Source organism: Cebidichthys violaceus, unplaced genomic scaffold, assembly GCF_023349555.1.
Source record: "Cebidichthys violaceus isolate CVI_PGR_0920_01 unplaced genomic scaffold, fCebVio1.0.p SCAF_7, whole genome shotgun sequence".
Taxonomy (NCBI): domain Eukaryota; kingdom Metazoa; phylum Chordata; class Actinopteri; order Perciformes; family Stichaeidae; genus Cebidichthys; species Cebidichthys violaceus.
In genome coordinates this window covers 16,305,094-16,330,239 of record NW_027176927.1, presented here as the reverse complement: position 1 = coordinate 16,330,239, position 25,146 = coordinate 16,305,094, and the positions used below count along the sequence as shown (strand labels likewise).

The window sequence follows — 25,146 nt, the reverse complement described above, 5'->3', positions numbered from 1 at the left end:
ATGGAGTGTGTGTGTGTGTGTGTGTGTGTGTGTGTGTGTGTGTGTGTGTGTGTGTGTGTGTCTGCTATTTAGCCCTAAAAAAAGACATATGCTCTCTCTTTTCTAGCTATACCAAATCTGAGCAAAAAGGACAGATCGGTTGATGTATAGAGGAGCTGCAGAATTAAATGCAATACTGTAGATAAAAAATAAAGCCAAAAAATTTCCACAAGTCTGGGCATGTCGTTCCTGATCGCTGAAATAAAATATATTCTTTTCCAGTGTCTTAGAATCAAAATACCAACCTGATCTAAGGAAACGGCTCAACTACTGCCTCTCTTTACATGGTATCTTGCATGTCTCCATGTCTCTCTCGTATCACCCCCATCTAGTCTTTTCCATGAGTATTTCCTGTCCTATTTTCGCCATCTACCCTCCTCTTTACTATTCCATCCCGGCAGGCTTCTTCCTTTACCCCCAACTCTGCTTTCAGGACCTCCTCTGTCCTGACGCCTAATGAGGGCGGCTGTATACTCACAAAGGAGTTTGTGTGCGTCTGAGCATTCGTGTGACAGACAGACAGACAGACAGACAGGGATCGAGAGACACGGAGAGAAGGAAAGGAGGAGAGGAAGCAGGGTCCAGACAACTGTCAGTGAGGGGCAGAGGCTGGACCACACAGATAAGCCCATCTACCCACCGTCAGCAAACACAGAGGGCTTTGTGGGGAGAGGATAAGCATCCAATTGATTTCAGGTTTGAAAATAGAAAGTGTACTGTATACAAGCTAACTGTGGCAGAGCGGGGACGGTGAGCACAACACAGCCGAGGACATACTTGGACCCTCTGTGATTTTCCCGTTACCTGACAGCGTACTGTACCGACACTGATGTTTGTAATGTAACCGTCTCTTGTTCTCATACAGTCTCGCCGTTTATCCATGTGGACGTCAACACAAATAACAGATATTTTGACAGCTCTCTTCCTACCACTGAAATAAAAATTGACTAGTGTTGTGTAATCCAGAGCTGTGTAATTTAAATATATATTCATTTGTAAATGAAGAAATTTATGTTATTTCCTACAGTTCTTTTCCCCCCAACTTCACTCTGCCACCCTCCTTCCACAGCTCCTACCCAGCCGACTCTCTTCCTCACATTTATGACATATATGTGGTGATGTTTTGCAGGGTAATTTACACATTTACAACTGAACGTACGTTATATTTTGATGTTTTTGAATTTCAAAAAAGGGAAGCAATATATTGTTACTTTCCTTTGTGTGCTTTTCAGTAACAGTCAGAAGTCCCTGTTATGGATAATTGCCTATAGAGATGATAATAATACCGGAAACATCAAATAAAATGCCATCACTGATATGAATAGAAAAATGTTTCAGATATGCTAAATAGAGAAACTGGCCATATCTCAGAGCTAGTCATCATGTTAACCACATGTTCTATCTTAAATCACTGCACAAACACTGAATGAGATATAAAAGTACACTGACTTGTTCAATTATATTAGCTGACTGGTGGTCTACAGAAAACAATGCATGACTAATTATGCTTTCGACACCAATTAGGCCTAACCGGTAACTAACCGGCTCAACGTTTAAGAGAAAGAACAAGGCGGTTTCCTTTTATTTTGGCGCTCCATTGACTCAATGACCTTTGGCGTCACAAAGCCCTATATCCATCTCATTTTGATGGGATGTGTTGTAAATGTCTTGCCCTTTATCGATTTTTTTCTGTTGACTTTGTTGAAGGTCATTGCCGTATTTTTGATCAGATCGTGGGCGCTTCTATCCGAAGTATTATGAGTCTCGTGTTCCGCAATTTAAAGAATGCAAGTCCAAAATGAACCGTCGCACAGCTCTGTGTTGGTCTCTACTAACTCCTGAGAGAAACGTCTGGCTCTTTAGCCGCTAATATAATCGATAGTAGCCACTGTAAAGGTAATCGAAAAGTGAACTCTAATCGAACGCACCACACAGATTCACTCATTGATTTTGGTACAAAATAGGTTTTGCTGACCATCTCAGCTGTGAACAGAGGAACAGTCCTTCCCAAAAAATGAGAGATAGATGAGAGATAGAGAGATGAGATATATATATATATATATATATATATATATATATATATATATATATATATATATATATATATATATATATATATATATATATGTTAAGTACATATGTTAAGCAGTATATTCATTGTACTTTAATCTCATAAGCAGAGAGCCTACTTCTGGTATCAGTGATATGAATGTTAGTTCTCTTCATGCAGTCAGTAATGAAAAAGCTTGTGACACACACACACACACACACACACACGAGTCATTTCCTTAATTCATAATTTGGCAGCAAGGCCCTTAAACACATAGAGAGCAATGCCAGTCAACAATAATGTCGCTCCAGATATGAGTGCATGAGATGCAGCAGTCAGGGAGCAGTAATGACATAATGCCCCAGACATTTCTAATAAGCACAAGGAAGGAATGAATGGTGTGGCGTGTGAACCGGTGCATATTTAGCTACCTATTTGTGATAGATAAGGCCACACTAGACATCTGTCTTGCCGAGTACTGTTGAATAAGTACAGCTTTCAAACAATGAAGACCTAATGTACTGCGCTGCTTTCAATGAGCCATGGTGCAGGACGCATATGGCTGTACAGTAATGCAAATGCTGCCAACATTTCACTGCAGATGTAATGTTGCTACAGAATGTGGCTGTTTAACTGTGGCCTACTCAATACCATAGAGCAGTGGTATATAGTATTGTGAGGACCACAGTCAGCAAGCCTGCAGCAGTGCCCTTGAAGCTTGATAAATACATGGACCAAAAATATGTATCGACTTATGCAACTCAGCCAGGCTTCCTTCATATTACCTTACTGCAATTTTTCCACCAGTGCAACTGACATCAGTTTTTCGACTAAAACAGTAATAATATATAATACAGATTATGTACTTTCAATAATAAAGCATGGAGAAATGATGTGAACGGTTCTGTGGTGCCTCACTGGCTTCACAACATTCATGACCTTTGACATACAGTTTGTCAAACTCTTTTCTTCGCCATCTACCATCAGTTCTATCCCCCTCTGAAGTATAGAAATGCAACAAAAGACATATCAACAACAAGAAAAACACAAAACACAAACAGAGACAAAGGGCATGAATTGCCAAAGTGTCCACCATACATCAACGCAATGTGACACTGTGGTAGTTAGCTACGTTATAAGCAGGACTGCGCTAAGAAAAGAGCTCTCGCTGCAGACAGAAGAGCCGGTCACTGTGATTACTCTCAGCAGCGTGATGGTAATGAATTACAATAGAATTTGAAGAAATTATCTTGGGGCGTTCCTGAGGAATCGCCTTCACAAGAATGGACCGGACAGACGAACAACCCGAAAGCTTAATGCCTCCAGCTACGACTGTCACAAATGCCCATGAACCGTAATCCAATCTGTATCGCCATCTCGCGATGAGGTCTCCACTCCGCATAACGTGGGTGCCTCTGGAGAACCATGTACCTATAGGCTTTGCCATGGAAAGCAAATCTTAGATATTTCCAGTGTGGGGGATGTACGGGAATGTGGAAATAAGAATCCCTCAGATTGACTGATGTGAACCAGTTGCCTGCACGCACAAACCACAGCACAAAAGCGTGTCATTAACCTGAATTTATATTTCCTTATATGATGGTCTGGAACTTGAAGATCCAAAATGTCCCTTACCTCCCTCCCCCCTTCTTTGGGACTCGGAAATAACAAGAGTAGAAACTATTGCGTGTCAACTCTTAGAGCTTCTTTTTTTCTCAAGGTGAAATTTCTTCCAGGAGAATATTGACCAACTCACCCTGAGCGTGGGAGCAGATTGTTTCCGTCACAAATTGCAACACTTCTTGCATTTGGCCTGGATCTACCTTTTTCACCAACTCCCCTGTCATTTGAGGTCCTGCCAATCCGACCGTGGAATCAACTCATTCCCCTCACAACGGCACAAGCAGCAGCTTACCTTCATAGTGTATTGCAGTGGAGCGTTAATTGTCATGCTGTCTGTCTAAGATCTACTCTGTCATCTACTCCTAGTCTGCTTGTCACCTCCAAGTTTCCAGATCTCTCCAAGGATTACTTAGATCAGAAGGCGGCTTTAAACAACAGCCAAGCCATTTTGTTGCCACCACATCGCCCATATGACTCTGCTATTGACCTCCTCTCGGGTATGTCTCCTCACAGAGGTCTTCTCCTGAGACTAAGGCTATGGAGAAGTTCATTAATGACTCCTTGGCTCCTGGGATCATTTTGCCATCTTGATCTCCTGACGGAGCAGGGTTTTTCTTTGTTAGTAAGAAGGACATATCCCTGGCCAAGACCAAAGTATTTGCAGACTGACCTCTTCCGTCAACACGGAAGGAACTTCAACGCTTCCTTTGCTTCGCAAACTTCTACTGGTGGTTCATCCGTAACCACAGTGTGGTGCCAAAAATCTGGAGTGCATCCATTCAACCAAGCAACTGACCTTTCGTCAAGCTAGGTAGGCCCTTTAGAATGCTCACTCACATACAGACCAGGATGTAAGATAGTCAAACCCGACGCCTTGTCTCATCAGTGTCAGCCAGAGAGCACTCCATTTTATTCTGAAGGTATCCTCTCTCATGCATTTGTCATTGGTGCGGTAACCTGGTACCCTCCCATGATGAACACTTTGCTCCCAGTGGTTGTCCTGATGACAGTTTTTTGTCCCGGTCAGTCTCCGTCCTCAGATACAGCGGGGCCCTTCTTCCCACCTGGCTTGCCATCCCTGTGGTGAGACGCACTCTAGCGCTGCTATGACAACGCTTCTGGTGGACTTCAATGGAGGAGGACACCAAGGGATTCATCGTTGCTTACCAGTTCTGCGCACAACATAAGAGCACTTGCAAAGTTCCCTCCTCCCTAAGCATGAACTTGAGGCAGGGTCCCCTCAGTCCTGGCATTTTTCCAGCGGAGGCAGGCCCACTCCATGCTCCTGCGCTCTTCCGACCATTACCAACTGTCTGCAAACTGACGTTGCTTCCCCGCACCCCATTTTGGGGCAATGTTTCTGGCTTCCTCCCCTCAGAGTGAAGTCCAAGAAGTTGGCTCCCCGTTTCGTGTTTCTTGGTTTCTTGGGTCATCAATCCTGCAGCTATCCATCTTTGTCTGCCACCATCCATGAGAATTCACCCCACCTTCCATGTCTCCAAGATTAAACATGTCAAGGAGAGTCCACTTCAGTGACAGATTTCCTGATTTTGACCTTGCCTGAAAAGTGAAGTAAACTGAACATTCCTTGCATGTCTGACTCATTGTCGTGCTTTTGGGTTCAAGTTTGCTTGTACTAGTAAACGTGGCAATTTCTTTGAAATGTGATGGAGTGATACTGAATAGAAGTCTGTAGCCCTTATCTATCGTTCTCAAAAACCATTCGACTGATTGCAGGCAGCCAAGCTCTCCATTTGCAGAGAGACTGGGCTGACTGGCCATTTTGTCAAAGCTGCCGTGTTGGCGCCCTCCTGTGCTGCCTTTCTTTTCGCCAGCACACATCATTAAGGCGGCTAGACTGTCACAGCCATGGGGTCACAGGTTTTTGGGACCTCTTGTGGGCTGTGGGGTCACCTGCACTTTAGGGGGTTTTCATATCCTGCATGTCACGATCCAGGGTAAGACGATGGAGTAGACTGGTTACCTTCCTCAGAGTCAGCCGACTAACTCTCTCACATCATCATCATCATCTTCCTCCAGGATGACGTGCAAACGAGGCCGCAGGCAGGGGGGGTCTGCCTTCGCCCAGATCGGCCCAGGTAAAGCAGCCAAACCCTTGGACACATTCAGCAGCAGCTGGGCGAGTGTAAGAGTAAATATCGCTACTTTCCCGGCTAGCTGTGAGGAAAAAAGTAGTGCTACCTTTCTGGGGGTATTGCGGCCTGTTGTAAGGTATTGCCAACTCTACCTGTTGCAAGGTCTTGCTAACGTTATTTTTATTAGCAAAAGTATTGCTACTTTTCGTTTTGGAAAGTATTGTTGCTTCCTAAGGCAAAAGTATTGCTACACCAAAACTAGCCATAGAAGAGTATTGCAATTGTTCATAACTAGTATACAACTGTACACTAACAAAGCACCCATTGACCGAGTGGTGCACCAGAGTGCGTGGACAGTTTAGCTTAGCAGCCAACAGCACAGTTGTCGACCGGCTTCTGTGTGAAGCGAGAAAACGTTATTTTTTAAATGGTAAATGTCTGCCTGACATACAGGAGGAGGGTTCCATCCCCTCCTGAAATAGGCATCCCTAGTTCCAGCCAATCAAGGCTAGAATAGTGTTACTTGATTTTCTGAAGAGGTCACGCAGGAGGCGTTCCCATAATGAGACGCGCAACCAATGCTACGATAGAGAACCACATGTTTCATGCAGCCGCAGCCAGAGTGTGGTCAACGATAGAGAGCCGCATGCAGAGCAAATCAGCTATTGGCAAGAAAAAAAATGGTGTACATTCTCTCTCACACACACACACACATGCATGCATTTCTTGATGAAAAAAAACTACCAATGGTTCCACTTATCTTCACACATCAGTATGTTATAAAAGTGTAATGTACAAGGTGCGGTTTCTCTCTCACACACTCACACACCTGCTAAATGTCAGGCAAACGGCTGCGAACAATCAGAGATCTTTGGTCAAATGTGCGACCAAAACTCTGGAGCAATGCACATGATGCTCTACAACAAAAGAATTCTATACAGAATACGTTACATTAAATGGCAGTACTGTGTCTTACCTGATCCCACGGGCAGATGATCCCGCCAGAAAACATAAAAAGGTAGCCCATGGCAACCAAGCAGGCCCAGATGACCAGGGAGAAAACGCGTAGAAGCTTCTTGAAGATGGACTCAATGCAGACAAGTACAAAAACAGCCAGGAAGATAGCCAGCGCCGTGGGCACAGTGATTACAAAGGCCACGTGGTCCTCAATGTTCTGAAAAAGGACAAAATTAAAAGAGAAGGAGAAAGAGACAGTGAGACACGTAGACAGTCAATTTGAGAGCGAGGGGAACAGAGATGTAGGAGGAATAATTAATTAGTGGGAAAACTAAGGTTGCCTGAGAGAGAAATAAGAAAAGAAAAGGAAATTTAGAAGACAGACTTTATAACGGTGTTATAAAAAGGCACTCTTCTAGTCCTTCCTCTTTAGTGTCCTAAAAATACACACAACCAAGGCAGACATATGAATTACCCAGAGAAGCAGTAAATACAGAATAGAACAGATTCTCCTCAGATGTTTTCGCTGTTTTAAGCACAACAAGGTGTCACTACTAAAACAGCCCTCTTTAATAGATGTAATCTGAGAGAGGAGTCGGTTACAAAACGCCCCTTTGCTCTCTATATAACACTTAGGTGTCTTTGACTTTTCTGTTTGAGACTCAATCGAGTCTCGACTGAGAATCGATAATGGAATCCGTAAAATCAAATCCCATCCCTAAAAGTGGAACAACCTTTTTACTGAAAGGAAGTGAGAAAGAAATGTACTAAAAAGCCCCCAGTGTTAACCAGTAGTAAAGTTGAAGCCACATCCATAATGGATTTGCAGCTGCCTTTCTGAAACACACTTAGAGCTGAAAGTTCTAATAAAAATTTCAGGAGTTTCTTCAAGGTGGATGTAGGAGGATAGCACAGTGAAATAATCGTTTGTAACGCCTGCCTTTGCCAGGTTACATCCCATCATTGCTTCCCCAGTAGTGTGATGGGGGATGGAAATGGGTCAGGATATGGATATGTAGGCAAATGTGTCACATCTTCACTGGCACAGGACATCTGTGACACGCACTGAATACACTGATATCTCCCAATCAAATTTAAATTCAACTGCAAAGAGCCGAGTAAAAATGTCAGGAATTCTGTTGCATTAAAATGGAATAATATGTTGTTTTTTATACATCGCAGTCACCAATCACTAAAACAAATTCTTGCTCATTCCATCATTGTTTTCAGAAGCGACCCAACCATCAACATGTCCTTATGTCAGTCTGTCTCGCACTGCTCCTTGCAGTTGTCCTCTCCGTCTCCGTCTTTCTCTAGCCCCCTGCCCCCACCTCCCCTCTTGTCCCTTTCTCATGCTCACAGTCAATGCACTGGGACAGGGGAGGACGTGTGTGGCTGCAGAAAGCCACGGAGAGTTTGTCTCGCCCAGAGCAGTGCTCCAAAAACGGCACAGGATTTAGGTCAGCCAGCCAGCAGAATGGAGGGATGACGGGACACAAATAAAAGAGAGACAGAAATATCAGGAGGTGAGAGATGACACAGTATGTAGAGGAACAGGGGACGACGGAGGGAGGAAAACAACAACAAGGGAGTAGGAAAAGCCATGCCTAAGCAGCACAGGGACAGAGCTGCAGGACAGGGGAAGGCATTTACTGAGATGCGTGTTTGTTGTGAGCCAAAGAAACATTGCAGAATATTTACTTAATGTCAGATTTTAGGCTTTTTTTTTTTGCCTTAATTAAAACTGGGGATTTCAAAAGTCCCTATTTACTGTTCTGGAGCACTCATGTTTCTGACTCTACATTAATATTTAATCCTTTAGCCGCTTCTGCTTTCGCACTTAACCACAGCTTTAACACAAATACTGCCAGCCAGAATAATAAATACAAAGTAAAATGATCAATTAGGTAATTCATTGGTACAAATACCAGTTGTGGCTAAGGTAACAAGTCTAAATACTGACTATGATTATGATGCCACTTAAATAAAGGACCAGAATAATAAATCAGTATTATAACAATAACAGCAGTGTGTAGGAGGTTATTAAAAACACAATCAACTATCAGAAAAGTTGCAAGATTAAAAGATAAATTTAAAAAAAAACTGTTTAAAACTTTTAATTCTGTTTTCATTCAGTTTCAGTTCTGGTTATTTTTGTGATGTGTGTGTGTGTGTGTGTGTGTGTGTGTGTGTGTGTGTGTGTGTGTGTGTGTGTGTGTGTGTGTGTGTGTGTGTGTGTGTGTGTGTGTGTGTGTGTCAGTGCTCTCTCCATCGCTTTCAGTGCGTGTTAGTCTAATCCTTTTTTAATAGCAGACTAAAATAATGAGGCAAAAATGTTTATGTTAGTATATCTTCTAAAATCAATATATAATATATCTTATATTATATATATATATATATATATATATATTTATATATATATTTATTTTTTTTTAGACAATTTTAGTTCAGACAGTTTTTAGTGAGTACCTTGACTTCACTACATTGGATTTTTCAGGTTTTTAGTGCAAAGATGACCTGTCAAAATAGAGATGGAGGGAAACAGATTTCCTTTCTGTAGTTCAGTCAACCGTGAGCTCAGACAACACCGAAGCCCCTTATTCCCCCTCACTTTTATCTCACCCTTCTCTTCACATTAGTGCTGCGATGAGGACCGCATGCTGCGAGTGTGCGTGCATATACTGTAGGTGTTGCACAGGAGCGATTGTATGTGTGTACGAGTCTACGAGAGAGAGGAGCTCATGTGTTGTGCTTGACAAGCCAGCAGATAGAGTGTGTGTGTGTGTGTGTGTGTGTGTGTGTGTGTGTGTGTGTGTGTGTGTGTGTGTGTGTGTGTGTGTGTGTGTGTGTGTGTGTGTGTGTGTGCGTGCGTGCGTGTGTACCTGAGAGTGTGATTGGCAAGCTATTTTGTATGACCCTATTTCTAAGCATGCTTGTAGAAAACGTGAGTCTACAATATGTGTGTGTGTCCACGATGTTTACAGAGCTTACACTAAACAGGAAATTCCCTTCCATCTGCATGTTTGTATGGTCCAGGTTGTAGGTTCATTTGTACTTTCTAATTTGCTAAATGCATCTGTGTGTGTGTGTGTGTGTGTGTGTGTGTCATGTAGTAAAAGAGCAGCTTACCAGTCCTGAAGCAAAGAACACAGTGAGCAGAGCCAGGCAGGCTCCCATCACTATGAGCAGCAGAAACACAATCAGAGGATGCTGCTGGCTCATACAGTAGTAGGACTCATACAGCCAATCCGGGGACCTGTTCCTCTTGTCGTGACCTCTTCCTCCTCCTTTATCCCCTTCACCAGACTCCCCTGCCCGGTCCAGGAGATACCGCTTTCTCCTTATTGCCTCTTGCCACATGGATCTTGGAGCCGAGAAGGAGGAAGAGGAGGGAGGGAAACTAGAGGAGGCAGAAGAGGTGCTCCCTGCTGAGGTATTAGTAGTTTCCACCACAGATGAGGAGCAGTTGCTCTGTTCGGCTCTCTTGCTGTCGTCGCTCCTGTTGGGGACCCTGGTGTGAGAGTTCCTGATCTCGACCTTATCCTTCGGTTCCTCCTCCACCTCCTGTCTTAAGTCTCTCAGGCGGAGACAACTGAAAGCTGAGGCTGAGTCAGAGTCGGTGGCAGCGTGCGCTGGCCGGAGAGGTGGCAGGAACGCACCGAGGGTAGAGCGGAGCATCCTCCTCTTTCTCCTCCTGCCAACATGTTGGAGCGGGAAATGAAGGGGAGCTCAGAGACTGAGTGCTCTTTAGTGGGAGGGAGAGAAGTGGGAGGGAAGTGAAGGGAAAGGGGAGGGTGAGAGGGCTAAGGGGGAGGGGAGGAAGAAAAAGAAGGTGCAGCAGCAGGGAGAAGTCAGCAAGTGAGAGAGAGAGAGAGAGACAGAAAGAGAGAGAGAAAGAGAAAGAAAGAGAATAAAAGAAAGAGAATATTACTCCACTGAAAATGACTCATTATGCATTATGTAGTATTATGCAATGTAATCATTTTAAGAGAGAAATTGGGAAAGACATGTTTATGAAACACTAATAGAGCTCAATCCCAGAGGTGATGAGGATGTTGAGAGCTGAGGTAACCCACACCATCACCCCCTCTCCTCTCTCCATGCAGTCTGAAAGACATTTGTCTTAAAGCCAATTGTGTTGCAGCAGCTCTCACTAGTTGACAGCAGGGGGAATCTCTCAGCATCTCGCAGTTCGATTCCAATTCAGAGGGCTGCGATGTGATTTTAAAACGATTATAGATTTATTTTTTTTTGATGCATAAAAAAAATTGTCGACTGTGACTATCTGCTATTTTTGAAAACACGGCATATTTGTGATCATTCATAATTAAAAGAACAGATGAAATGTCTTGCATTATCTTGTATTAATTCAATATTAGCAACAAATAGCAGAGATGTGTCAACTGGAGGGGTCCATTTCCAAGCACTGCACAAAGAAGTAAAACTGTAGCAGCAGCCTGTAGTAAAAACACAGGATTCAGCATGTTCTGAACCACAAGCTGCCCTCATTCACAAATAAATAATACAGACTTCTCTTCAAACAAATCCTCCTGTTGTGTGCCAGCTCTGATACATAAAGAACGCTTTCTGAAACATGTGGTTAAACTATGGTTGCCTAGCGCGTTTCTACCATCCGACCCACTTTCCTCAGAGAGTCCAAGACTTTAGCTTTGCTTCGGTTGCAGAGCATCGCCGTGTTCGTACAAACGTTGAGACGAATGTTGTATCTCGGTTCCAAATTGCGCAACACAGAGTGAGTGCCTTGTTCTCAATGACTGCGTGACTCACTTCACCCTTTCCCTGAGTCACCGACACTCCTGGTTTAGAACGTGAACAAGACGCTCGTGTACTACTCTGTCGATTGAATTGAGTTTGAAAAGTCTGATTATTGAGTTTTCTCCATAGAGTCATAATAAAGTTCATGAGAGAATCGTGATGCATCTAAGAATCAATTTTCTCCCCACCCCTACTAGTCGATGAAGAACTTGTGGCAGATGCACAAAAATATAGATGGGAAATATAATAATTATCCACCAATTTTTCCACAAAAAAAAAAAAAATGCACTAGCACAGACACACACACACACACACACACACACACAATGATGCACTAGCACAGACAGGGGCCAGCCGAAACATGACGAGAGCTTTTATGAAGATGAATAAATGATGACTCCAGATTCCTCTAATCCTCTCACAACATTTCAGTGCTGAGTGTCATTTGCCCTTACTGCACAAAGCAACAAATCCCCATTGTGCATATCCATTTTCAATGAATATTAATATAGAATATTCAACGGATTGTTAGGGTCGTCACTTGTGTGAATGAGTTGTACACCAGCAGCTATAACAAAACAGAACATCAAAAACCATCTCTATCTGCCAATATGGACCAACAAAAGCATGAGGATTTCTAAAAGTTATATCTGCTCCCTTTCTTCAGAACTGACAAGTCGTGATTCAAATCTGTAATGCGATCCGAACCGTGAGTTTGATGGTCCGTTGCACCCCCCCCCCCCCCCCCCCCCCAGTAAGTAGGACTAATAAAGCCTTCTGCAGAGACGTGTTCACAGACGATCAGTAAAGAACCAGGAGCCTACACCAACGACACATTCACTTCAATAAGTGTTATCTCAGTGCAGTCTGCTGTAATTGTTTTGTTATCTTTCATATTCTCCATTGTCTCCGGTCTTATCTAAATCCTTTTCTCTGCTTCTAACAATGACCTAATTTCCCTACGGCGATCATTACAGCTTCATCTAATCTGATTTAATTAGTACGGGCATCTATGTTGGAGATTTTATTACCAATTTAGAACTGCACGCAAATGTCATGGCATGACGCAGCAAGTGGCTTTAAAAACATGCGATCGATTACTTCCACTTGGGAGACCCTTTCCTGCGCCACACTGGTCCTCTCCTTCCTCATCGCTCCCTGCACATCTTTACGCCACTTCTTTCATCTGCTTTCCGTCATCTTTCACACATTCTCCTTGCAATATTGGACCGCCGTCCTTCCTCTGCTCTTGGATTAAAATCATCACCCTCTCTCAAAATCCAACCTTTACCTTTGTCTCCTTCACTCCACTCCTACATCAGGCCTTCGACACCTGCGTCCACGCAGTGAGCCTTAAATACAGTGTCCCTTTCCTCAGCCAATACTGTCCTCCTCCTATTCAGGATTAATGCTGCTGGGAAACATTCCTTAAGTCTAGTAACACAATTAGACAATTAGAGAGTGTCTAAATGTTTTCCCAACAACTAAGGTACAATTAAGGAGGAAGTGATTGATTATGATTGTGGCATGGAATATAACTAGCTAACAACTATTGTTTCACTACACCGGCTTAAATACGTTTTTATCTCTGCTCTAATTCTTATAATTCGTACCCTAATACATAATCTGTTTCCTTGTCTGAAACAATGCAGGCTGGTTTGACTGATCTAATGACTGATCTAAGAACAGTTAGAAAATGACATCACTTACACGGTATGGACTGTATTATAATACAGCCTTTAAATCGAGGAAAGAGACAACGCTTATGACTTATTACCAGACATTTTGAGCCCTTTAAGAACACTTTCCGTAAGTCCGCATTTCTGCCTGAGGGAACTATCCGCAATTCATAGCATCGTGAAAGACCCGGGGCCACCAGGGGGAAGCCTTGAGGGAAAAGGATTTAAGATTGTACATAAAAATACATGAATGCTGAGGAATAGCATAGGCCAGGGGTATTCAAGTACTACTCAACGAGGTCCAGTGAGAGAGAATGTCCTCATGCAAAGGTTCTATAACATCACAGTGATGTCTGACCTGTGCTGTGATTTAGGTCCATAACTATTGAAGTAGTTGTATTAACGTCTGTATGTAGTCAACAACTGACTGACAAATCAAATAAAGAAAGTTCAACTGAATCATCTCAATATTCATCGTCAGTTTTCAAATTTAACCGGATGAATTATAAATAATAAATTCTCTAATAATAAATACATGTTCTTCTCTTATTTCAATTACAATAACATTTAAGAATAGAAAACATTACATAAGACAAAAATAAAGTACTTCATTTTAGAACAATGTGTTTCACTGAATTGTTCTGCAGCTTTACATTCAGTTCATCCAGGTGTGAAGTGAAGTCAAAGCCTTGATATTACATTCTCCTCATCTTCTAGAAGGAGAAATGTGTGAGCAGGGACTTTATGTGAGGTTATTAACCCTCTTTGTTTCAGCTCCATCCTCTCTGTTATCATCACTGTTGGACAGAGAATTCATGCGTCAGGATTCTGATCATATTGGGCTCTTAGGTTGATTGTTCTGTCTTCGTATCAGATGTGAGCTTTGTCTCATAGTGTGGCTTCACACTGCAGCTTTTGACAGAACGTATGAGACACTGAACCGCCGTAGGAACAATGAAGGTATAAGAGGCTCTGTTTGGCTGTCAGCTGCTCTCTTTTCGATGTGAAGAGTCACTTCTCTGACTCTCGTACTATTCTGACTGTTGGGCCTCTCGTCCGGTCTCTCCCGTCTGTGCAAATACATTCCGCAGCTATTAGCAAATTATTTCTGGTTGTTTTCATGTTGAAACAAGGGAAATGTGTTGTTTTAGTGTGTACCTTTTATTGGCATCTAGTTGTTTGTGGCAGCTTGCAACCAACTAAATACCTGTCGATCCCTCAGTTCACACGCATGCCGAACCGTGAAGGGAAATTATAAAAGATGTATCACATTGAATGGGCAGATGCCACGAATACACAGCATGAAATATTTAGATTAAAATATGTCTTTTTCACAATATTGACCTCACATGTGTCCCTCATGAACCCTAAATACGCATTACTTGTGGAGTAAGATATTGAAATAAAAATTTGCGGTGCTGTTTTTTTTTTTCATTCCTGTGCCAAGGTTACAAGAGTCACAGTCCAAAAGAGTGTGTGAGGGAGGCAGAGAGGGCAGGGGGACGATTCACACATACCAGAGGAAGTGAAGCAGCTGGCAGATATTGACCTGTTCAGGGTTAAATGGAAGTCAAGGGGAAAAAAAAGACACATTCTCTCCCTCCATTGAGAGAGCTGTGTTGTATTTACACCTGCCACACATATGCAGACATGATTGCTCCTTCCTGGGGAGATTCCTACCTGATGAAGTGCCTCAAACATGTGTAACTATTAACCACAGTAAGAGCTGCTAGTGCTGGTTCTTCAGTCCTTGATTTCCTAACTCTTTTACCTGGGATACAGTTTCTGGCACTGCTAGTTTTATGTTAACAATGGCTTATGATGCTGCTGTTGTGGTGGTTGTTGAATAAACAGCTTTAAAGCATGTATTTCCCCCATTTTACAAATTGCGGAGCAAGTTAGCCGTCTCTGCAAATGATAACGGTGGTTGCCATAATATGTAAATATTATATTTGCCAAAACTAGACCAGTAAGACCCTGGTTGGAAATGACTGTGATTTCTGAACAATTGGCATGCTGTTTCTTCCTATAAAGAATGATCAGGGGTTCAAACACTGGAACCTCAGAGAGCCTGTGCTTGAAAACAAAAAGGCACTTTACAAAGTCTGTCACCAAATTAGTCAGGCTGTGCTTCTGCCATTAACAGGAGACAGACACGCCGAAGCGATGGCAGCTAGCCTGGTGTTTTCTGTGCATGCCAGCCGAGCACGTTATGCTGCTTTGCTGTGTGCTTTTGCATCAATCAAGGGTCAATTGAAATCAGCTGATTGCGCCCTCGCTTCTGTTATTTATCAATGACTCTTCCAAAATCCAGATGCTTGATTCGGTTTTCAGATTTGAGCTGATGCCAATATTCTGAATCCAAAATCGAGGCTCAAGCTGAATTGAAGCTTACAGTACCAGCTCATAAGTTCAGCCAAAGTGCCTTCCAGCCATGTGACCCGAACAGTGGCGAATGTCTTACACAACACCAGAGAGTCACAGAGTAGCTCAGTCACACAGCATTCCCCTTTTTTGCTTAACTGTTTTTAATAATTATTCATGTATTATTGTCATTATCAGTAGTAGTTGGCCTTTTAAACGCTAGGGCTTCACAGAATGGTAGCTAAATATTAGTTTTCTAAACTGTATGAATAACAGATGTTAGAATATGATAAATGCACACTGAGATATATGATTAAAAAAAAAGCCACAAAGACTTGTAAGTAAACAGACACTCATCAAGACAGTTATCAGCATGTGTCTCTTCCCAGTCCATCACATAATTCAATAAATATAAACCATTTAGTCTAAACCCCGATTAGAGACATTCCCTGCACGTCAATACAAACCCGCACACCGTGGGGTAAGAGCGTGGTTACAGTCAAAATAAAATCATTTAAATTGTAAACCGTCTTACTTCTACGCAGGGAGACGCTCACCGTCCGACACCGCGGGGCCGCTCTCCAAAGCCACACCGCAACGCGCGCTAAAACTCGCGCAGCTGGAAGCTAGAAGCGTAATTAACGTCCGCTTCACGCTGCGACAATGAGCGGCCCGAACGTCTAACGAGTAAACGCATGTGCGTGTTTCCCTTTCTTTGGATACAATACACTGAAAGTACTGTGTTGAAACTTTGAAGACAAGTAAATGCACGTTACGACGCGTAAAATTGTACATCCCACACATCTCACCTTACGTTTCAGCTCTAGGAGCGTGAATGACCCAAACAAAAGCAGGGATTGGCTGGTCTAAGCACGTGGGCGGGCTACGTACAAACGTACACAATGTTTACAATCGGGATTTATTAATTTGTGTCCATATTGTTCAGAGCAGGCACGCATATGGTCCTGTAATAATAAATAAAACAGATTTTGCTATCCTTTCCTCTATCCGGCACACTTCTCCACAATTGAATGAAATAAAGATGGATTCAAAATGTAGAATTAGCATTTGGTAGCTGGTGCTTGGAACTCTCAGCATGTGGGCCAAAAAGGTGTCAATGCAAATGCAGGAGGCCATTATTAGGCTGAAAACTCTTAACAAACCTGTCAGACAGATAGCGGAAACATTAGGATTGACCAAATCAACAATTTAGTACATTCTTAAAAAGAAGGAATTCACTGGCAAGCTCACCAACACCAGAAGGTGACAAAGACCACGGTAGACATCTAAAGTGGATGATCGCAGAATTCTTTCCTTGGTGAAGAAAAACCTTTCATAACATCTACCAAAGTCAAGAAGACTCTGGAGGAGGTAGACGTTCCATTGTTAAAGTCTACAATCAAGAGACGCCTTCATGAATGTAAATACAAAAGGTGAACACCACTGGTGCCACTGAAGAACAGGAAGGCCTCATTAGACTGTACCAGAACACATCTGACCCAGACCGACCAGCTTGGGAACAAGATTCTTTGGACCGATGAAACCAAGATTAAGATTAAGAAAAGTGTGGAGACAGAAAGGAGCGGCTCATGATCTGAAACAAACCACATCATCTGTTGAACATGGTGGAGGCAGTGATATGGATGGGCATGAATGGCTGCCAATGGAACTGGGTCACTGGTGTTCACTGATGATGTCACAGCTGATAGAAGCAGCAGGATGAGTTCTGAGGTGTGTAGGGCTGAACTATCTGCTCAGATTCAGACTAATGCTACTAAACTGATTGGATGAGCCTCACAGTGCAGATGGATAACCACCTAAAACATGCTGTGAAGTCAGTCACCTGATCTCAACACAAGTGAGCAGCTTTTCACTTTCTGAAGATAGAAGTGAAGCAGAAAGACCCACAAACAGGCAGCAGCTGAAGGAGGCTGCAGTAGAAGGTCTGTCAAAGCATCTCCAGGGAGGAAACTCACCGTTTACTGATGTTTATGGAGCCAGACTTCAGGCACTCATTGACTGCAAGTATTAAAAATAATGATTATATTCACAATCATGTTAGTTTGTCCAACTACTTTTGAGCCTCTGAAGATGTGGATGACTGTGTAGAAATGGCCGTAATTCCTAAACGGTCATTGTGATATTTTTGTTTTAGGCATTGAAGTAAAGCTGAAAGTCTACACTTCAACCACATGTTGACTGATTAGATTCAAATCCACTGGAGTCGTGTAAAGAAGCAAAATTAGACAAATTGTGTCACTTATGGCTCTGACTGTATCTCATTTGTGTTCCACAACATACTGTGGTCTATAAAGCTTTATCTAATTCTCTTTTTCTGTGTGTCTCCCAATCTCATCTGGTATAACCGAGATCTTAAAATAGACTTGGCTATTTTCAGTCACTACAGTATATCATCTCAACTCATTACCCTTTGTACCTGTCGGTGTGTCTGTGAACTAACTGTATTTTGACAGGCTGTTTTTTTAGCCTTCACTGTCTTTGGTTGGACATGTAGTTGATCACTGTGTTTGAACCCATCCTGTGTGATGCATGATTAAATCTTTAACACGTCATTATCAGTGAGAAATTACGAATAGCTGCGAATCAAAGTAGCTTTTGTTGGAATACTGGTCTTTTGGATGCAGGTTGAGTGGAGACTCTAAACTATCCCAACGTGTGTTTACAGCATGTGCCACCTGCACCAAAGCATACTTTACCTTTGTGCACACACATGCCCGTACACAGCCCCTGACTCTTTCTTTTTAGATTTAGCATCCTTCATCAAAGACAGGGACAATTCTGCAGGCTTTAATGTCGCTCTGCACGCACACATTCATGACCTTCAAGAATGCATTCCTCAGCCCCCAAATCCTAATCATCACAGCTCCATTTATAACCCAAAGCCAGACCTTGACCTAATCATAACACTAACCTCTTGGCTAACCTTTGAAGAATTGAAGACCTGACAAAATGTCATCATTACTTTCCAAAACTGTCCTCATTCCATTTAGAAAGGTATTTTCCGTCAAATAGATCATCATAAAACATCATTGATTAGCCTTAAACTGAAGAGAAGCAGGAAAGCAATACAATACAGTTGGGATGCTTTTTCCACACTATTCATATTAAGCAAGGCGGCTTATGATTTGGTTAAACTTTACATATTTTCTATACCTACAGTTCTGCATTCTTCTTTGTGTTTATCCTTCCCCCAATCAGGTTTAATTGATGTGACAGCAGTGAATTTGTGCAGCAGGAGCCATAAACCTAACAAGGGTTTCATTGACCTTCTTGTTTTACCTGCAGACAACCAAAACTGCTGGTTTCCTGATAGCATCAAACCAATGTTCTTGTTTTGTCTCATTGGGGAAAGGTCCCTGGATGAGAGAGGAGAGGAGAAGAGAAGAGAGGAGAGGAGAAGAGAGGAGTTCCAATTTGCATGTAACATCTCAATTATATCTCGGTCACTGTGTGAAAGATACGCATAGTGCGAGTCTTTAAACTCAGAGCAGGAGGAAGGAAGAGTCAAAGAAGGTGTGGATGTTTCTTTTCCTGCTGCCATAATTTTCACACTGCTTCTCTTTGAAAATGGCTTCAATTATTAACAGCTTCTCCGCGGCGTCAGAAGGCCTTCATTCACAGTTCAGTGACACATTCGGCCCTTTCTCTGGTCCACCTTTTGTTCTCTAATTCAGCCCACCCTTAACGACTAATCGGCTGCTCGATATTCTTCCGATTCTGCCTCCTCTGTTAATTTTCATTACACTGCTCTGTGGGAAGCCGGACCTGAGGACGGACATTAACCATGAAACACGAAATTGAATGTTACTTAATAAAAAAATATAGAGAAAATGTGTGAAATTTGAAAGAAGTAAGTGGGGGAATGGATGCGCTTCATTGTCTTTGACAGTCTTTGAAATGGGAAGAGGGTGATGTGACAGCCTGAAGTACCAGCTCCACGGTGCATGTGTGTGTGTGTGCGTGCGTGTGTGTGTGTGTGTGTGTGTGTGTGTGTGTGTGTGTGTGTGTGTGTGTGTGGGCCTTGACAGAATGAGTACAGCTGGAGTGTGATCATGGGACTTATCTTTCTCTTTCAATCCCACCATCTTCTTTTTCCCGCATTGCATTGCACAAAGGGAGGGGCAATCAGCTGCTGCCCTTTACAGTATAATCTCTCTCCTTCTCCTCCTCTATTGTAAAAGAAAAAAAAAAAAATCGTACACGCTTGGGTTCAGGCAGCATTTCTTAGAAATCTGTTTGTCATCATCTTTAAATAAAACAAAAGCTTAGCTAAAAATGGATACTATACTTAAAGTAGAAAGCTTCTTTATTCATTCAAGAAGAAAAAAATAAACTGCACTGAGTGATTTCAATAACATACCACTGCTTGTTTCTACTTTTGTGTGCCAAGGCTCAGGGCAGCGGCAGCAACAACAACGTGTGCTTATGTGTGTGTGTGTGTGTGTGGCTTTCAAAACTCTTGCAGCAATGGAAAAGCATTGGCCCGAAACCAAACCTCATTGTGTGTGGTCTCCAGAATCCTTTGCGTACGACGGTGCTTTAGATTGTAAAGAAACATACACACACACACACACACACACATGTACTCTGCATGCACATAAATGCTTTTAATGTGTCTAAATTTATTTCACCGATCTAATAAGTGAAGAAGGGGCTTCAGGACATTTTCTGTGAATGCCTGCTTTTCTGTCCTGCCGGTAATGGCTGTTAGATGGTTGGATCCTTTCTCTAAAGACATGGAGATGCGTATCAGTGAACACATACAACATACTGTACCTCTCACCCCTGCTAGTTACCTTGGCAACGTGTATTTATAGTATTTGATGTTGTTGCAACGTGACCATCTTGGAGGGCAAGAAACATCCAACAGCTGCAGGAAATCAAATATCGGGTGTTTAAATTGAAGTCAATGAGCACGACTGAAGGTCCTACAGGAGGTCAGCAGAACTCATCAGCGTAGAACGCACATTTAAAAAGAAAAAGAAAAGGCTCATCAGACTCATAAGGTCAAAGGTACTACGTTAAAAGGCATTAAGGGTTTGTTTTCCACCACAAATATCAAACTTATGAGCCTTTTTAGAAGTATCAAATAGTATTAACAGAAAAGAGTCTTTGATATCTGCTTGTGCCTTCTGGCATGAAAGGAGAAACTCCTCTCCAGTAGCCATCTTGTCACATTAATGTATCCTCTGGAGTATAGCTACTCACTACTGCACATGCGAGATGCTGCACACAAGTCTGGAGAAATAGCAAATCGGCATTAAGACCGCATTACCGTTTGAAAAAAAAAAAAGATAAAACATCATTTTTGAGTGAGGGATGGATGAAGGAGCTTCCTGCAGGAGAGGAAAGACATGCAGGTGCATTTAATTGGGTAGCTAATTAGACAGAAGCTATCTGCTCTAATAGCTTGCTTATAGACTGGAGACTACAATGGACGATATAAGCCGCAAAGAAAAAGTGGCAGCTCAATTAAGTACACCTGCGTCTGCGCACTTCCTGCACTGTTCAATGTGATTTGCACCCAAACCTTGAGCCTCCTGAGAAAGGCCCCAACACAAAATGTGCTTTTTAACATTTGAATTAACCGGGACCATAAAGGCTGTTTGAGTTATTCTATTAAGTAGAGCATGTTACTTTTTATGAATCTATTTAAAAGTATACCTGACTAGTCCGCTAGAGAATATTCTGAAGCCATGCAATGTTCTTTCACATTATTTACTTGTTCGAATTGCAAATCAGTTTCAATATCAAAACTATTAGAGTGGGAAAGCACTAAATCAGGTAATTCTCTTTGTGTTTCTCGCTATCAACTACTTCTGATTGGATTACACATAGTCAACTGATCCGTTGTTAATATAAACTTGACAAATGATTCTAAGATCTCAATGTATGTAACCACCTGCTGTGGCTGTATGCCAAGTCTCACAGACAAGGCAATAAATTGCCTGTCACCAAGATTATTCATATTTCTCACATTCCCTAGAAATGTGCCAGTTACATGTTGCTGCATTGTATCGCATGATGAAAAGAAAATGTAATGGATGAGATAGAAATAGATACGCAAGAGACGTTTGAGGACCAGTGCAGCACTATGGCAACATCTGACATCACTGTCGGCTCTAAGCACTCCTGGTGCAATGCTAGTTTTACGGTAGCGACCCAATGTATGAGCAGCAAACCATGTTTTTAATTGCTGTAAACTGACAGACAGGAATCAGTTCATCAACATATGTATTGCAGCAGGAGAGAAAAAAAACCCCATTGAAAAAGGGTCTTTATGAAAGCTCTTTCATGGCATTTATATGACTAATGAGCATGTCGTGAATAACCTCCAAAATGACGCAGATTCAATCCCACAGAAGAGCAACCACTTGGTACAGTAATCTTGCTAAGCCTCTGGGCTTCATTGTCCAGATGTCCTCTGCGAGGAGAACAAACTTGAATGACGTGTATTAGCGGGCGAGCTCAGCTCCATTCAGTTGCGCGGGGCTCGCATCTCTTTGTGCCGGCCTTCATTCTTATCAGTCTTCTGTCGGAGGACACTGCTCAGGCAAGCGCCATTAAACAAAATAAACCATTACTCTGACGGTCCAAGCCCTCGGACACATGAAGCAGTGCCATGCTTCAAGCTTTTCTCTGCTTTTAACGGTCGAGTGATGTTCATTGCAGATATTAATCAATGCAACAACAACAACAACAAAATGAGCTGGAGTATGTTTTGTTTCCCATTGCTAACATTTCCAAGAAAAGGTACTAAGGACGCTAAATACATTCAGACAGGAGAGTGTTTAATCAAAAGAGGAGTCATAATATGGTAGATGGTGCAAGCAAATGGGAAAATATAGAAAACATCTACGGAAGAATATCGCATTGTGAAATCAGAAATAAGCAGCATGTATGCCACTATGGGTTCGAAGTAAAGGTTATTATCTTTTCTATATGACACGCGTAACAGGTTGTCAACATGGAAATTAAACCTGATGTCAGGAGGACTGGAAGTGACTTTTAATAATGAATAATCAACCACCGGTCTAATGCACCTCTCAATTAATATCGAGTCTAATGCTCTCAAATGAAGTCTTGAATGCAGCCTGCTTATGAAACGATAGAAACACAACAACAGATGCATTAAAACACTGAAGGCTCGCAAGGAACGTTCATTCATAAAAGATCAAATGTGTGTTATGTAAGGTATGAGTCCATTCAGAATAAATAAAAAGGAACAAACTGAATGAAATGGAGCTAAACATATATAGATACAAGAACGATATAGTTGACAAATTCATACACGTTGCAGTACAGCTGCCCTAAATTCAATAAAAGATGTTTAGTGAGAGATTTAATGAAAGGCACACTTCTGTTGAAGTCGTGGTATGACTGCTGACAGCCGATGCCACGTGGATCACAGGAATAAAGAGAGTGTGACAGAGCACCGACACACACACACACACACACAGCTTCACACGTCCTAAAATACCGCACACAGCTGACTGGCTGGCATGTGGAGCGGAATGTGTTAATGAACAGGGTCTGTAATTAAAGCCCTATTGTCATTTAAGGCGCTCGGGTTGTAGTGAGAGACGTGACAACCAGGCTGAGACGTCAGGCGGCGCAATTAGCCTCCATCCTCCACCGCGGCCTCAAACATGCATCTATCCACGGAGTTCAAACGAGTGGAGTCAAATTACACGTTTTTAGTCAAAAGCTGACTACTAAATGTGTCCATAATTGTTCATTAGTTAATGTATAACACATTACACTGTAATTACTATTTGTGTCTAATTTGTTTAGAGACAAATACTTCTTACAAGTCACAGAAAGCACATTTATTTTCGCAGTGAAAGTTGTTGTACGGCACTATTGATGCACACATGCGACGCAAAGTCCTAATGATGGTTTCCATCCTCGAGATATTAAAAGCTGCCATCTCTTATCATCTACAGCCAGAAGTTTGATGAGAATTTACATATATTTATTTTATCTTTTAATCTGTTGCCTTGCAGTAAGTGAGCCGGAGATGAAAATTAAGCAATTAAAAGTCATCCACAGCTGTCATAAAAAAAAAAACTCCTTTCCAGTGACACTTGAGGAAGATGCGGATCTCTGCTCGGGAAAAATGAATCATCCAACAGTCAGTTTACCTGTCACTCTTCTCCGGTGTCCCAACCCCGCGGGCTTCATTCAACCCAGCTGTCAAAGTGAAATATTGTCTCAGAACTGCTTCTATTTCACACTGCGATGCCTCTGATCTCATCCCAGACCTCGATGAGGTCGGAGCTAGTTGTAATAAACAAATCTGAGTCTACTGTACACAGTTTACTCTGACGTGTGCAACACTGGTATCAGCCTGCCGGACCGTTACAGTTCTAATCCTTCATGCTGGAGTGGTACCACTGTATGCAGTACGTCCTCTCCTCTAACAGAGTGCTGTTTGCTGCTGTGCTGTCAAATGAAAATGTAATCTGAAGGGTGTCGGCCACTTGAGGGCAGGTCAATAAGCTGTAAACAGAACATTATTAAACAGTCAAGTATGCACACAACCAGCAGATACAGCGCATCATTAAAACACGCTTCTGTCATGTTTCCGCCCACACGACCGTCATAAGTCAAATCAAAGTTGTGTGTCCCTTCTGCTGCTAAATGTTCCACTGTGTTAACCAGAGATGTGCTGATGCGGTGTGCCACGTGATGCTGGCCATGTAGCAGACACTGCTTGTTTTTTTTTAGGGCGAATCAGAACCATGATGTAGCGGGCCGTTAACAGGCGCTACGAGCTCCGTAGTAGAGCTGAGGGGGCTGCAAAGTTGAGTGATGTTTCTCTGTGTTACTATGAGCGACCCCTTGATCCATTCTTAATAAAAAAAATATTGACAAGAGCAACTTTAATAATACCACTGGAGTGTGATGTTCATGTCGTTTCTTGCTCAAGAACCAGGTTATTGAATTCCTCTCAATCTTGTCATTTTATATTCTCACGCCGTTCATACTGCTGAGAAACCGCTTTAGTGACATGTAGAGTGTCAATGGAAGTCCGGTCCAGAGCATCGCCTGCAGCTTATTTAAAAAATGTTGACGCCTCTCTGGTAGTACGAACCAGCTGGTCACTGCATGGCTTGATGGATGAAAAGTGTCGATGTTTAGCTGCTGATCTGGCGGCTTTATTGTTTTAATCGTGAATAATGAGCGGCGTGTTAATTCACTCCGATAAGAGTATCTGCCAATTGTTGACAGTGTAAGCTGTCACTTCACAGATGCCAGCCGACATTAGCATGTCTGCCGTGTTTGCTCAGTGTTGTAGTTTTGTGCGTCCTTGCACTCGCTAGGCCTGATACACTTACAGTTACGTGATTTCAGGATGTGATTCACTTTGTCACTCCTGGCCTGTGAAAGCTTTATTTATGTAGCACATTACATTCCAACAAACATGCAATGTGTTTCAAAAAAGAGCAAGAAGTAACACAAGCAGATACACAAACAAATGCACACACACACACACACACACACACACACAAATATATATATATGTATAAATGTAAGG

At 42.4% G+C, this 25,146-nt stretch overlaps 1 protein-coding gene across 1 annotated transcript in view; it reads right to left on the bottom strand.

Annotated features, from left to right (window-relative positions):
• adcy2a (adenylate cyclase 2a) overlaps window positions 1–10,466 on the bottom strand; it is a 45,862-nt gene extending 35,396 nt beyond the window's left edge. Inside the window, exons 1-2 of the mRNA XM_068736076.1 lie at window positions 9,895–10,466; window positions 6,785–6,982 (exon numbers count right to left, since the gene is read on the bottom strand). Coding sequence (XP_068592177.1) covers window positions 6,785–6,982; window positions 9,895–10,443 — 747 coding nt within the window. The 5' untranslated portion in view covers window positions 10,444–10,466. The remainder of the gene's footprint in view (window positions 1–6,784; window positions 6,983–9,894) is intronic.
• Window positions 10,467–25,146: the final 14,680 nt, after the last annotated feature.